The 16,718-nt window shown below is 36.0% G+C and overlaps 1 protein-coding gene across 1 annotated transcript; it reads left to right on the forward strand.

Moving 5' to 3' along the window:
• Positions 1–8,167: 8,167 nt before the first annotated feature.
• On the forward strand, positions 8,168–10,566 carry LOC107956798 (uncharacterized). Its single transcript, XM_041097829.1, has 2 exons — positions 8,168–10,246; positions 10,335–10,566. Exon 1 carries the CDS (start codon positions 8,495–8,497, stop codon positions 10,205–10,207), a length of 1,713 nt encoding a protein of 570 aa, XP_040953763.1. The 5' UTR covers positions 8,168–8,494; the 3' UTR covers positions 10,208–10,246; positions 10,335–10,566.
• The last annotated feature ends 6,152 nt before the right edge of the window (positions 10,567–16,718 follow it).

A 16,718-nucleotide genomic window follows, 5' to 3' on the forward strand; every position in this document is an offset into this window, starting at 1 on the left:
TGTTCTTCAATTTTTAAACAGTATCCTTAAACCCAAAACCCAAACTCTAACACATAAACTATTAACCCAAAATAATAAACATTAAACTGTAATCCCTAAAACTCTAAACCATAGACATTAAATCATATATTCTATAATGTAAACCCTAAAATAAAATAAAAAATTTTGTAGCGCCACTAAAGTTCCCAACAGGCCTAACCTAATCCTGAATCTCTAAACCCTAAATCACTAACTCTTAACATCTAACCCTTAACCCCAAACCACTAACCCCTGACTACTAACCCTAAACCTTATTTAATATACAAATTAAAAATATTAATTAATCAAAACCCTAAATCCTAACCCAAATCCCTAATCCCTAACCCTTAAACCTTATTTCATAAAAATTAAAATACACTAATTAATCTAAACCCTAAATCCTAACCTGACACTAAATCCATAAACCTTTAATCCCTAACTCTTAATCTCTAACCCCTAAATTACAACCCTTAAACCAGAATCCCTAATCCATAATCCCTAATTCCATAATCTATACGTTAAAATTGTAACTCTTAAACCAGCCTTAAATCCTAAATTAACCATATACCCTAAACCATAAATATTAAACCCTAAACTATAATGATAATTAATTAAATATTTTATGTTTAATACTTATCTTTTACAATTATATATGAAATTATTTAATATATAAATTAAAAACCAATCAGTCATATACCTAAAAATTTTTAAAATTATTTTAAATAATACTATTTTAATTTTTCCATTTTTAACAAATATTCAATTAAAAATAAATTAAATTTTAATTAATATAAATAAACAAATTAAATAGTAAATAACAGATAAAAGGTTTTGCGGTGTTTTTTAAAAACGCCGCTAAAGCCCTAAAAGTTTAGAAAACGACGCCGTTGGGCTTAGGTTTTTTGCGACGCTTCAACAAAAACGCCGCTAAAGCCCTAAGCATTAGCGGCGCATTCTGAAAACGCCGCTAAAGCCCACGAATTGTCAGAAAATGGTGTAGTTGGGCTTATTTTTTGTTGCGGCGCTTTCTCAAAAATGCCGCTAAAGCCCTGAGCATTACCGGCGCTTACGTAAAAACGTCACTAAATCCCCGAAAGCTCAAAAAACGGCGTCGTTGGGCTTTGGTTTTTCTCTGGTGCTTTCTCAAAAATGCTACTAAAGCCTGAGCATTAGCGGCGCTTACTTAAAAACGCCACTAAATCCCCGAAAGCTCAAAAAACGACGTCGTTGGACTTAGGTATTTTTTCGGCGCTTTCCCAAAAACGCCCCTAAAGCCCTAAGCATTAGCGGCGTTTACTAAAAAACGCCACTAAATCCCTGAAAGCTTAGAAAACGGCGTCGCTGGGCTTTGCTTTTTTTTGTGGCGCTTTCTTGAAAACGCCGCGAAAGCCCTGAGCATTAGTGGCGCTTTCTTAAAAATACCGCTAAATCCCCGAAAGCTTGGAAAACGGTGTCATTGGGCTTAGGTATTTTGCGGCGCTTTATGGAAACGCCGCTAATGCTTATTTTCAGTGGCATTTTCCATGATGCGCCGTTAATAATCGATCTTTAGCGACGTTTGTTATCCAACCGCCGCTAAAAGCCTGTTTTGGTGTAGTGTCTGATGTGATTTTCACTCAGATAATGGCCTGTTACACTCCAAAACAGGCCTAGAAGAGGCTGAAGGAAGAGTTTCTGGGGTTTGATAAAACCAGGCAGCAGCAGTTGATCAACCTAAGAAGGGACTTTGAGAATCTAAAGATGAGAGAGTCTGAAACTATTAAGTAGTACTCTAACAAAATAATGGATACAGTCAACAACATCAGGCTCTTTGGAGATGATTTTAGTGACAGAAGAATTGTTAAGAAGGTCATTACAACCCTTCCTGAAAAAATATGAGTTAAAAATCTCCTCATTAGAGGACTCGAGAGATTTATCAACCATTTGACTATTAGAGTAGATAAATGCTCTTTATGCACAAGAGAAAAGAAGGGCCAATAGGCTAGAGGAGCAACCTAAAGGAGCTTTCCAAGAAAAAACCAAAGAAAGCTCAGGTTCGAGATACAAAGGAAAGAAACCATGGCTTGACAAAAGGGAGAAACCTATAGGGGATGTTAAGAAGAAAAGGTTCCCACCATGCATTCACTGTAAGAAGTCTACACACTTGGAGAGGTACCGCTGGTACAGACTTGACATTCAATGTAGGAGCTGCAAGCAGTTTGCAAAAATAAAGGAAGGGCACAAACTTAGCAGCATAACCAAGCTCAAGCTACTGAGGACATTTAAGCTCATGAGGAGCATGTTTTCACTGCATCTTGTTTTGCAACCTCAAGTAAGGTCAGAAGGGAATGGTTGATAGATAGTGGTTGCACTCATCATACGACATCTAATGAAGGATCTTTCAAAGACCTTGACAGCAGTTTTGTCTCAAAATTCAAAATAGGGAATGGAAACTTCATTGAGGCTAGAGGCAGAGGCAATGTTGTAATCAATACACATTCAGGCAACAAAACAATTTTTGATGTCTTTTTTGCACCTGACATAGATCAAAATTTACTTAATTTTGGTCAATTAATAGAGAAGGGATACTATCTTACTTTTAAGAATAAGTCATGTGTTATTAAGGACTCACTTGGTTAAGAACTAGTGACAGTAGCTATGACTAAGAGATATTTTATGTTGCATGTGTATTAGAGGGAAATGAAGGCTTAAGCTAGTTTGGCTGATTAGGCTTGTTTATGGCACAAAATGTTAGGCCATGTTAACCATAGGTCACTTGTTTTGCTGCACAAATTGGATCTAATTAAAGACATGTCCAGGGTTGAAGTTAAAGATAGAGTTTGTGAGGTCTGCTAACTTGGGAAATAAGTGAGACTGCCATTTCCAATTAACAAGGCATGGAGAGCTCGAGACAAGCTTCAATTGGTCCATATTGACATTTGTGGGCCAATAAAAACCTCATATCTAAGTAACAGTAGGTATTTTATGTTGTTTATAGATGATTACACAAGGTTCTGTTGGGTGAATTTTCTGAAACAAAAATAAAAAATACCTGAAGTATTTAGCAAGTTCAAAGCCTTAGCTGAGAATCAAGCAAGTTGCAAGCTAAAGGCCTTGAGATCAGACAATGGCACTGAGTATTTTTCAGAAAGGTTTCAGAAGCTATGTGAGCAGGCTAGAACTCAACATTAATTGACAACTATCTACACACCTCAACAGAATGCTGTCTGTGAAAGGAATAATCGAACTGTGCTTGACATGACTTGATGTCTACTTAGTGTACTTCCTTAACAGATTACCAACCAATGCAGTCAAAGATAAGACTCCTTTTGAAGCTTGGTTTGGACACAAGCCAACAGTTTCTCACCTAAAGGTGTTTGGTTGTGTCTGCTATACACTTGTTCCAACTGAAAAAAGAACCAAACTGGAAAGAAGGTCTATGCCAGAGATCTTTGTTGGTTATAGCAGCACAAAGAAGGGTTGCAGAGTCTTTGATCCCTCTACCAAAAGGATTCTGGTGAGTAGGGATGTGAAGTTTGATGAAGGAAATGTATGAAACTGGAATGGTGCAGATGCAAGCTTGTGTGACACAAAACAACAAGACAGTGACCTGTAGCCTATTGAAAAAAAAAGCACTGGTTGAGGATGGATTCGATGATGTACCTGTAAGAGGCACAAGAATCATCACTGACATTTACCAAAGATTTGATGTCGAAATATTGGAGCCTACAAACTTTGATGAGGCTGCTAAATAAGAATGTTGGAAAAAGGGCAATGGAAGCTGAAATGGAGATGATACACAAGAACAACACATGGGAACTGGTTGATAGGCTAGTCCAGAAAAGAATCATTGGAGTGAAGTGGGTGTTCAGGGTCAAGTACAATGTTGATGGGTCTTTGAACAAGTACAAGGAAAAACTTGCAGTGAAAGGATACAACCAACAGTATGGCATTGACTTCTCAGATAACTTTACACCTGTTGCAAGGTTAGATACTATAAGGCTTTTTTTGCCTTCACTGCTCAAAAGCAATGAAGAGTGCACCAATTTGATGTCAAGTCTGCTTTTCTGAATGGTTTCCTCAAGGAAGAAACCTTCATTGAACAACCAGATGGGTTCAAGGTTTCTGGTGAAGAGCATAAGGTTTACAGGCTCAAAAATTCCTTGTATGGTCTGAAGCAGGCACCAAGGGTTTGGTATGACAGAATCGATGCATATCTGTCAAGGCTTGGGTTCGAGAAGAGCATCAGTGAGCCTATATTCTATGTTAAAAAATTAAAAAATAAAACCCTGCTGATTGTGTCATTATATGCTGATTGAAGATTACAAAAGGCAAATGCAAGATGTGTTCGAAATGACTGACTTAGGTGAGATAACTTACTTCCTTGGCATGGAAGTAAAACAGTCTAATCATGCTACCTTCATAAGTCAGCAAGCCTTTGCTTTAAAGATTTTAAATAAATTTTGCTTGACAAATTGCAAAATTGTTAGCACACCAATGACTCAAAGTGAGAAGCAATGGTAACTATGAAAAAGTTGATGAGAAAGGGTATAGAAGCCTTGTAGGTTGCCTGCTCTATTTGACAGGTACAATGTAACACCCCTAACCCATATCCGTCGCCGAAATAGGGTTTCGAAGCATTACCGAAGTTTATCGATTAAACATGCAGAATTCTCAAACATTTCATATCATCAAAACAAGACATCAAAGCAACATTTTATCCAAATTATAAACATAACAAATCCAAATCAATTTGCCTAGTTCATGAGCACTTGAACATAGAATTAATTCACATACACCTATCTAGATTTAGTTCAATTTACCATGCCATAATATGGCTTCAAAAACAAATACATATTTATATGTGTAAAACTAACCAATATTAAACTTATAATCTCATTTACATTCAATCCACAAAATAATTATTATTTAGACACCCTAGGTACATGCTGACACAAAAGATAGACATCACCACATTTGAGTTCGGGATCGTTGTTGGATGCTGAATTGGCAATCAAAAGGTGAAGTACCTATCCTACGCACGGAAAATAAAATTGTACGCTGAGTAAAACTTAGTGGTATTTCTATAATCCGAATGTTTAAAGACAAAATAATATAATAGGCACAAATAAATATTAAGCACAATTGAATATTTAAAATACACATTTATTTATATTAGCATTAATCATTCAATACTCAAATCATAATTACATCATTTTATACCATACTCGATTCTCATGACTTGCTATATAATAGCTTTTCACAATTTGATCCACAAATCATTTGAAACAATAATAGTATCCAATTCATAAATACATAATTCATGTGTCTCATTTTCATGTTTCAATTCACTATTCAATTTTCAATTCATAAACAATATCATCCACTATCAATCATAGTACCATTTTATTTAATTACCCCTATTAACACGACTAGACTCGGATGGATACACGGATCCAACCAACACACCAGTTTGGCACCTAGTGCCTCATCAGACAAATCCGAAGTAATAACTGTGCCCTACACTATATAAATTTGACACCCAATGTCTCATCAGTTAAACCGAAGAAAATTGGCCCCTAGTGCCTCATCGACTTGAAGTCGAAGAAATCCCTGAACTCTTCCAATCCTATGGCATGCCATCTATATCTGACTCAACCCGATACAGTTAATAGGGTTTAATTTCACTTTCCAAATACAACCAATATTCAATATCCAAATTTCACATTAACACATATATTAATTTCAATTCAATTCAATTCAATTCAATTCAATTCAATCAATTTTAAATCAATTCAATAATCAAAGTGTCGTATACTCACCTTAACCACTTACCATATACATTAATTTAAAATACAACAATTAACAACTAGGTTCGGATTATAGAAGTACAAACCAGAAATTTCGAGCTACTCGATGTCGACTTTATCTTTCCCCTTTTTAGTCAAGGATTTCGGTATGATGTTAGCTACGAAATTAGAACAATTAAAATTCACCAATACAACATAATTCAATTTCATATTGAATATTTCAATTTTGACTCAATATTTGCCTAATTTCCATTTTAGTCCCTAAACCGAGACTAATTTTTATTTTTCCCAATTAATTCTATATTTCCATACAATGTCCACTTTAAACTAAATTTAACTCCCTATTTTCACTTAAATCCCTAAATTTCAAAATTTTCACAATTTAATCCTTTTTCATTTCTAACTTAAAAATCTATCAATTTAATCCCTAATACTAAAATTATTCAATATTAACAACACTTAAAAATTCAATAATTACTAAAATTTCGACATGGGTCGGGTAGTACTTAACACCGGGATTTCAAAAACATAAAAATTACAAGAAAAAGGACTAAATTAACTAACCAATTAAACTTTAAACCCTAAAAATCCCTAAGCCTTGCGTCCTTCTTTCTCTTTTTCTTTTTCCTTAATTCCTTTCTGCTTTCGTTTCACTTTGGCTTTCTATTCTCTTTTTCCTTTTTTTCATTCACTTAATTTATTTTATTATACATTAGTTTATTATAATATTAAAGAACAATGGCATAATTGCTTCTTTAGTCACTTTAATTTTTCTTTAATCTATAATTCAACTTTTATCCTATATGCAATTTAGTCCTTATACCTAATTACTCTTAATTCATGCGATTTCACTTAATCAAAACCTGATTAACTACACAACTAGCTTCGTAAATATTTTTAATAAATATTTACGAGTCCGATTTACGGGAACGGAGTCTCGAGAATGCACTTTCCGACACTTCTGACTATCAGGTCGTTACATACAAGGCTTGGTATCATGTTTGCTGTTAGCCTTCTATCAAGGTTGATGCATTGCTACAATGTTGTTCACTTTAAGGGAGCCATTTGGCTATGGAAGCTCTTATGCGATTTAAATGAAAGCCAAGATGAAGCTACTAAAATTAAAGTTGACAATCAGTCAGCTATTGCCATAACAAAAAACCTTGTGTTTCATGGCAAAACAAAGCACTTTAAGATTAAATATCATTTTGCTGTAGAGGTTGAACAATCAAAGGAAGTTAATTTGATTCATTGCAGCTCAGAAGATCAACTTGCTGATATTTTAACTAAGTCTCTTGGTGCTACAAGATTTGACAACTTAAGAAGAAGTATTGGTGTTTGTTGCATGCAGTTCAAGGAAGAGTATTGAACTTTGGCCTGCAATGCAACTATGTTTTGTTTAATATGTAACTAGCTTAGTTCTTTTGTAATTTGTCTATTTGAATCACTAAGATTAGTTTGTTGATTTGAATGATGTTCAAGTGATATTTTGGCTGATAAGTCAACTTTACTTTGTGTGCAAGATAAATTATGTAATTTTTAATGTAATTAGTGGGAGTAGTTATATATTAGGTAACTACTTTGTAACTACTTTGTAACTCATATATTTGGTTTAATGAAATCAGTTACACGATGAGTTTTTGATATATATATATTTGCATCGTTTCTCTTTGTTTCTTTTCTCCTTTGTTTTGGCTGAAAACCCCAACAAAGTGGCTCTCATGTCAGCACTAAGTACGCCGTTGGAGCTTGACTTCCTTTGTGCCAAAGCTACCGAGAAAAGTACAGGGAACACATCCTTGATTCTTTATGATATTGCCGTTTGCGTAGGCAGAGCCGATAAAGCTGTTGAAACTGCCAGGAGGTACCCGGAAGAAATGGTTCAAAAAAGCATTGAACTTTGCATGAACCGCATCCAACATAGGGCTGCATCTCGTGCACCTGCCGAAGTTCCATCTACATGAACCAAGTGAAGCAGTTAAAAATTGTGTCCATTCTATATATAACCATCCAAGAGAGTGAAATCAATACAGTAAAATGAGATGAATAAGGTTTCATTAGGCTTTGTTGTACATCTTGACCCTTCCTTGTTTATATATAAGACACCCTTTCTGTTACCATACATGTATATTTAATATTTCCACTCATCAAAATCATAGGAGAGGCAGAGAGCACTGCAAGTAACACTTTTTATTAGGGTCAAACTAAAGTTTTACTTGATTAAATTAAGCAAATTATTTTTAATTGGATTTTCATTAATTTAAAGGAGCAGGGCCCATGCAAAGCCCTAAATTCATCCCTGCAAGTAGCCATAAGAAACAATGCATGTATTGCGCATCACCTTACACATTATCACACTGCTTTGCTTGGTAAACTTGATTAAACAAAAAGTAGGATTAATGTTTTCATGATTCTGGCCAAAAAGAAAAACAATTGTGATCATAAATTTTAATCATTAACAAATTTCCCAATTTCTTTTTTTTTTTCATCTTAACAAATCCATCCATCTAGAAAGCCTGAGCTTCATCTTGAAAGAGGTAAGTCGAATTCTTAAATTACTTTCCAACATTCTTTTCAATTTTAAGATCAATGAACCCAGATCTGTAATGTCTTAATTTTTTTAGACGAGATTCTTGGATTTTAGTGGATTTAGTTCGTTGTAAACGTTTTTAGTTCATTAAAGAAAAATGTTGCGTCGTCCTGTGTCCTATAGAACTCGAAGCTCTAGGCCAGAGAACCCGGGAAAAAATTCTTTACATATGATTGCCAATATTTGTTTAACTATATTCGTAATAGGAGCTCTAGTGGTCACTATTATAGCCGCTGCTTATGAACCAGATGACCCATTATTCCAGTCTCCTACCAAGATCACAACTTTCCTCACTTCCATATCAAATTCTACGTTTCAATCGAATAATACTGTCAGTAGAACCGGGGAGGATTTAATGGCTGCCAAACAGACTGCATTAGCCACTTTTGGCAGTGGTACTGATGCAGCAGTAACCAAGGAGACGAATTCGTATGAAACTAGTTCATCAGAATGTGAGGTTGATCCCAAAGAGCCACTTGATTGTAAGGATCCAGAAGTGTTTCAATTGATGATGCAAAAGGCAATTGAGCGTTTCAAGGATATACACTTTAACCGGTTCGGGAAGCCAACTCCTGGACCCGAGGGGAATACTTGTGATATGGCCTGGAGGTTTAGGCCTAAGCAAGGGAAGGCAACTGGTTTTAATAAGGACTATAGGCGGTTTGTGATCAATAGAGATAATTGTACGCTTAGTGTGGTGAGCATTGGGGAATATCATTCGGGTGTGAATGCAAGGAAGAAGAAGAAGAAGAATAAGAATAAAATACCTGGATATGAGCCAGCGTCAGGTTTGCAGGACCAAGGTGGTTTCTCTTTGCCTGCTGCTGGGGAAATGGTGAACGATTCACTTCCGGTTGTCGAGTCCGAAAGGGCATTTATTCATAGGAAGTACTTAATTTATGCCGGTGGTGCAGATAGGTGCAAGAGCATGAAGCATTATTTATGGAGTTTCTTGTGCGCATTGGGGGAAGCACAGTATTTGAAGCGAACTCTGGTTATGGATATGACCCTTTGTTTGTCTTCGGTATACACTTCATCGAACCAAGACGAGGAAGGGAAAGACTTCAGATTCTACTTTGATTTTGAGCATCTGAAACAAGCAGCGTCAGTGTTGGATCAAGATCAATTTTGGCAACTTTGGGATAAATGGCAAAGGAAAGATAAATTGAGTCTTTACGTTGTTGAGGATTTCAGGGTGTCGCCAAAGAAGCTTACTGAGGTGAAGCATTCTTTGATTATGAGAAAGTTTGGATTCGTAGAGCCGGATAATTTCTGGTACAGAGTTTGCGAAGGAGAGACCGGATCTGTTGTTCAAAGGCCATGGGATCTGATAAGGAAATCAAGAAGGTTGATGGATTTAGTTGCAGCAATTGGATCAAAGTTGAACTGGGATTATGACTCTGTTCACATCGTGAGAGGCGAGAAGGCGAGGAACCGGGACCTATGGCCTAATCTCGCCCAAGACACCTCGCCTGATGCCCTTCTCTCGACCTTACAGAATAAAATTAAAGACGGGAGGGATGTTTATATAGCAACAAATGAAGCTGAAACATCCTTCTTTGAACCTTTGAAACACAAATATACCACTCATTTTCTTAACGACTATAAGGAACTTTGGGATCAAAGCAGTGAGTGGTATTCAGACACAGCAAAGCTTAACAATGGAGCTCCTGTCGAATTCGACGATTACATGAGGGCCTCTGTTGATGCAGAACTTTTCTTGAGAGGGAAGAAACAAATCGAAACATTCAACGATCTGACTAACGATTGTAAAGATGGTGTGAACACCTGCAATGCTGCAGCCATTTAATCCTTATATCGATGTCGTAAACTTCATTGCAACATTTGGGTATGTTCTAGTTGTAGTTGTAGTTTCGTAACCTTACTGTACCTGTATTTTGTCATTCAGTGGCATTTCTTGAATCTTGTACTTGCAGATTATTGACCATCAATGTTACATGACATGGCATGATAGCCAATTTCAACATTGCTTTGTCAACTGCTTTTTGATCAACTGCGTCACGTTGTAGTCGTGGGGTGGAATTTGCCCTCTACATCTTCAACAAGTAAATATCCCAGTATCTGTAACAAAATATAATTCTAATTGTGTGAGTGAAAAATATATTTCTAAATAAATAATTATATTAAAAAATAAATTAAATTATAAAATAATTATTTTTAATTGTTAAAAAAAAATTTAAAAAATCTTAGATACCGCCTAATGATATTTTATTTTTGTAATTTCAATTTATTTTAATATCGCATGACATATAAAAATATACCACATTAAAATTTTAAAAAATAGATTAAATTATGAAAAAAAAAATTAAATTATAATTATTTGTCATGTTGTTATTAATTATCTTTAGTTGATGTCGAGTTAACTTGTGATAACAACTCAATCAACAACACTATCAATATTGTAAATTCTATAACACACGTATGCGTGTAGAAATAAAGTATTTAAAACACAGATGTGTGTTTAAAAATAATATAAAATAAATAAAAAATGTATAACTTGAAACTAATTAATAATAACATATGAAATATTTACGATATTAAAATAAAAATTATATTAAATTTTAAGTAAAATCAAATTTATACACATAAATACATCATATTAAAAGTACTAAATGAATACAATTGTTTATCATGGTATTGTTATTGTAGACACCTATTTTTGTCCGAACCCAATTGGAATCCTATTGTATATTTGTTCTCTCTTGGGCCAGTTCGAAACCCACCTGATTTTGGTCAAACGGAGGCATTTGTTTTTATTTTTTATTTTTTCTTTTTGGGTCTGTCAAGAGCCAAGATTATTATTGTACTAGGCCAATTTTAGCATGGGTCCAGATAAAAAATAAAACACAAAATAAACCAAAATAAATATGAAGTCCAAAAATTTTTTTAACAGTCCATTTACATATCAAGCCCAAAAACACTACCCAATTAAAGCCCAAATACAACAAAAAAACCCTAGTGGCCCAACAACCCAAAAATTAAACCATCTTCAGCAGCAAAAAAAGAGAGAAGAAAACCCTAGCTGCACCTAGGCTTGCCCTTCAACCGCCACTCCTCCCCCGCGCGCCACCATCGCCACGTCAACCTCCGTACCTCCACGTCAGCACCTCTGTACACAGCTGGCTTCCGTACCTGCGAGTAAGACAAAAAAGAAGGATAGACACAAAGGCAAAAAGAAACAATAGCAAAAATATTGTTTTTTTTACTATAAAAGCCACAAACAGATCAATGTATTTTTTTTTACACAGTAATTGAAACAGGTAAAAAAGAAAATTTTCAAAAGGTGGTCTTTTATTCATATTCTCTCTTCGTTTTTATTTTTTATTTTATTTTTTAAAGAAACAAGCATAAAATAAAAAAAGAAGTTCAAGACTTACCTTTTTTCGCATTTGCACCGACGTGGGAGGCTGAGGTTTGTCGTTTCCGATGAAAAACGACGTTTTTAGGCTCAGGGAGTCGAAAAGCCAATAAATGGCCTTTTATGATTTTTCGGCCACCGTGGACGGCAATGCCGTCACCGGCGACCAACGACCGCCATGGTGGCCGACGGTAGGACCCTTGGCCGGAAGAGGAAAGAGAAGAGAGAGTTTAAAAGGTTTTTAAAGTTTTTTTTTAAAAATGAGGGGTTAAATGAAATTTTTGGTAAAAAAATAGGGTTTATATAGCTTATTGAAATGACGCCATTTTGAATTAACCCTCCAGACTCTAAACGGCGTCGTTTTGACGCCAACCCGCGCACGACCCAACCCGCAAGGCTAGGAGTCGGTGGTGACTCCCGTTTTAATTTTATTTTTCAAACAAAAGTCGATGCCTTTTCAAAAAAAAAGTGATTTCAACAGCTTGGTAACTCCGTTGGGGACTTAAATAAGAAAGTCAAGCCACGAGTTGATTAGTTCTTGTCTTTTTGTCGAAACTTGATGATTTGGGTTAAATTTACGATCTTTTTATTGCATTTCATATTTATGGTCTGCATCATTTTGATATGTTTGCTTTATTGGCTCGAGTTTTTTAATCTTCACACATTGCATCGCATAATCGGTCGATTTTTACCCTTGTAAGTGGGAGTGAGAAACTATTCCTTCATGAGGTTTTCACCTCCGTATAGGATAGATGATCGCTTTCAGGAAACATCCGTACTTATGTCTTCTTGAGATTTTCATCTCCGTATAGCCATAAGGAAATGTATTCCCCTTAATTGAACTCGGTCCGTATGAGCCTATAATGGGTGAGGATCGAGGAATCCACCGGTTCAGGTACCCTTACTTTAGAGCCGAACCACATATAATGAGTCATAAGAGCCTACCCTAGGTAGAACCGCACCGAACCCCTAGTGGTCATCCAAATAGGTACTATTTTCGTTATTTATGTTTTTGTACTGACGCATTTTCTTTTGTTATGGTTATGATTGCATTGCATTTTCATCATAGAAAAGAGGTGTTGATTTACGTTCAGTTGCTAAATAGAGAGCTTGTCATGGAAAATGGATTTCTTGATAAAGTGAAAGACAATGCAGTCGTCCGAATACGGTCTGAGAAAACATAACGAGGGATATGCAGAAGGATATCCAAAGAAATGGATCAAAGATTAGAAATATTAGAACAAATGCAGAAGGATATGCAAGATCAATTACAAGCGCAGCTGCAAGAGCAATTAGCCAAAGTTCAACAAGACATGAGGGATCAGATGCTAGAATCCCAAAGAAATATGATGAGCCAATTAATGCAGTTGCTGGCTGGAAGGCTTGAAAAAGGGAAAAGCCCAGTGGTCAACTCTAGGGATGATAATGAAGACCTTGCTATCCCCCAGGTTTTACCTCGATAAGTGTCCAGGCCCAACCAGACGCGCATCCAAAAGGGGCACAAGTTACTATCAGACCCCAACAATATTAAACCGATACCTCGGCACCAATGAATTACCCGATAAGCTCAGGTTCCAATCCGGGGGAAAATCCAACCAATCTTATAGTTCCTGATCTAGACGAAATGGTAGAAATAGAAAAAAGCAATGGTGGAATTGCCAAAACAACTCGAAGATCAGTATAGGTGGTTAGAGGAAAAACTCAGAGTAATGGAAAATGCTGATTACCATTGCGAGGTTGAAGCCAAGGATCTGAGTTTGGTCCCAGATCTAGTACTCCCGCTGAAATTCAAGACTCTAGAATTTGAAAAGTATAATGGGACTAGTTGTCTTGAAACTCATATCACGATGTTCTGTCGAAGAATGATAGGATACGTTAATAATGATTAATTGTTAATTCATTGCTTCCAAGATAGTCTAATTGGGTCGGTTTCCAAATGGTACAACCAGTTGAGCTGTGCCAAAATCCACTCATGAAAGGACTTGGCATAGGCTTTCATGAAACAATACAGCTAAGTAACATACATGACACCTGAAATAATTACACTACAGAATATAGAAAAGAAGAAAAGTGAGAGCTTCAGGCAATATGCCCAAAGATGGAGAGAGGTAGCGACACAAGTTCAGCCACCTCTTCTGGAAAAAGAAACCAGAATGCTTTTCATCAATACTCTGAAAGCCCCATTCACTAACCATATGTTGGGAAGCACTACCATGAGCTTCTTAGATATAATAATGTCAGGTAAGATAATTGAAAATGCGGTAAGGAGTGGGAAGATAGACGCGGGAGAAAGTGCCAAAAGATTAAACCCGAAGAAAAATAAAAATGAAAGGAATAATGTGAGCAAAGGGTATTCCAAATCGATCACTGTAGGCCAGCCGAGGGCTGTAACCACTAGCTATCAAGGCCCTTCAAGGCAAGAATCCAACTCAAAGCTAAACACAGAAATATTTCAATTCACACATATCCCGATGACATATAAAGAGCTATACCAGAATTTGTTTGATACGCATGTGGTATCTCCGTTCTACTCGGAACCCGTGCAACCTTCGTTCCCGAAATGGTATAATGCGAATGCCCAATATGAATACCACGCGGGAATAACAGGACACTCAATTGAAAACTACACTACATTTAAAAAGTTAGTTGAAAGGTTCATCAAGATGGGCATTGTGAAGTTTACTGATCCATCAGGATCTAATATGGCAGAAAATCTGTTACCCAGACATCCAGACCCAAGGGTAAACGCGATAATTGAGAGTGGAAGAAATAGAACCAAAACCAATGTTGCAGAAGTAAAAACCCTCATGAAATGAGTTTTGAAACAAATGATAGGCATGGGATTAATCATTCAGAATTCGTAGAGGAGACCAAAATGGATGAGGAGCTACTGTGAGTTCCACGCTAAAGAATGTCATAAAATCCAAGAGTACGCTGAATTTAAAGCTTTGGTGTAGAGCCTAATGGATAATAAATAGTTGGAATTCCTTGAAGAAGTCAAAGGCATGGGAGGAATGTTGGGGAATTTAAACGTTAACACCGTATCCGAACCCAGGGAAGGAAATTTATCAAGCATTCGCCCTTATATACCTAAAAGTGTTTTGAACAATTGGACTGTAGAAGAGATTCTTGTAGTTTTTAGAGCTAATTCAGAGTACTGTTCAAAGCACACTTGTTACTCTAAGCCTAGAAGCAATAAGAATCCTTTTGTGAGATAGGCTTATGTCCAACGTCTTTATTTCAATAAATTGCATCTTTGTTTCTCACTTCAAGCAAATATTCTTTTATTGTTTCCATTTCATTCATAATTATACTATACAGATAAATATTTTTTGATTCTTTTGTTCTTTGAATCTTCCTTCGCCGCTATGACAGGTCTCCAAATATCAATGATATGAGCGACACTGCTATTGACTCAGAACCTCCTTTTGAGCAAGATATGTGTCTAGAGGAACCACATGACTTTGAAGATAACCGAGACTGTAACTTATCTCCTAATTTGTTAATGATGGTAGAACAAGATGAGAAACAGATCCTACCTTACATAAAATCAATGGAATTCATAGCCTTTCTCTATGTGGGGCATGGATGTCATTAGGCCGATCTCGCCAAAAGCTTCTGCCAGTCATGGATTTATCTTTGTGGTCATCGATTACTTTACTAAGTGGGTGGAAGTTGCTTCATATTCCAATGACACAAAGTCGACATTCAGCAAATTCTTGAAAACAATCATATGTCGGTATGGAACGCCAAAAAAAAGATCATATTTGACAGTGCACTAACAACAACAGGATATCAAAAGTTTGCAGTCTGTTCAAGATTAACACTATATCGCCCTAAAATAAACGGTGCAAAAAAAAACTTCTATCGGGGCAACGAATTTCTCTTTGGCTTATCGCGGTTTTGCCCATTGAAGTCGAGATTCCTTCTTTCTGAGTTTTTTAGGATCCAATCCCGATTGAAGAGAAAAGTTCAAAGTTATCCGTCATGGTCAAATATACCAAAAAAAATGATGCAAGCTCACCAAAAAGGTTCGCCCCAGAGAATTCCATGAGGGGGACCTGGTATCGAAGAAGATCCTTCCCATACAAAATGACTTTAGAAAAAAGTGGATGCCAAACCGGAAAAGACTTTATGTAGAAGGCATTATTTAGAAAATCGTTAATTTTGACCAGGAGGGATAACAAAGGCTTGCCTAATCCTATGATCTCAGATTCAATCAAAAAATATTTCAAAAAAAAAAAGAAAAGAAAAAGAAAAATGAGAGGCCAAGGTGAAAACCCACAAAGGGCGCCTTAAGACATAAAGGCTAAGGTAAAAACCTTTGAGTTGAAAACCCAGGAATAGGCAATTCAAATTTTTAATCAAAGGTAGGGCATGTGGTAGTCTTGTCCTCTCCAAATTAACGAGAATGAGGGATGTTACATCTTGGGGGATCAATAAAGTCTTCTACGACTTCTAAACACGTATCAAGTTTAAAGGGTTCTCGAGAAGTTTTGTGCAGAGAAGCTCATGCTACGATATCTGGGGTACCTATTTTCTTCTTATTCATTTTGAATCTTAGAAAAATTTGCTATCTTGATTAATTTATTCATTTTGAGCTTTGCTCTCAATAAAATTCCATCTTTTCCATTATGATAATCTTTTTCAAGCTTTTTTTTATTGAAATAACGATTAATGAACTAATAATATTCAAGCAAAAAGAGTTATGCATATTACTCTGAAAGCTTCTAAATAGTACGAGGACTTGAAACAAGACTATTATTTAGAACTAACCAAACCTAATGGTTGGAAACATTTGAGAAAGAATAGTCTAAATTATGGCTATTTCTTCAGGTTTTCTGTCAAAGATACCAGCTGAACAAGAAGGCAGGGTAATGCGTCAGTGATAGAACCTCGATGAACAACAAGTAATGTCAACCCAAGTATTAAAAGGGGATCA

The sequence above is a fragment of the Gossypium hirsutum genome, chromosome D07, assembly GCF_007990345.1.
Source record: "Gossypium hirsutum isolate 1008001.06 chromosome D07, Gossypium_hirsutum_v2.1, whole genome shotgun sequence".
Lineage (NCBI taxonomy): Eukaryota > Viridiplantae > Streptophyta > Magnoliopsida > Malvales > Malvaceae > Gossypium > Gossypium hirsutum.

What these genes read in the sequence shown, in the direction of transcription:
- LOC107956798 (XM_041097829.1), top strand. Translation starts at nt 8,495, where the DNA reads ATGTTGCGTCGTCCTGTGTCCTATAGAACTCGAAGCTCTAGGCCAGAG.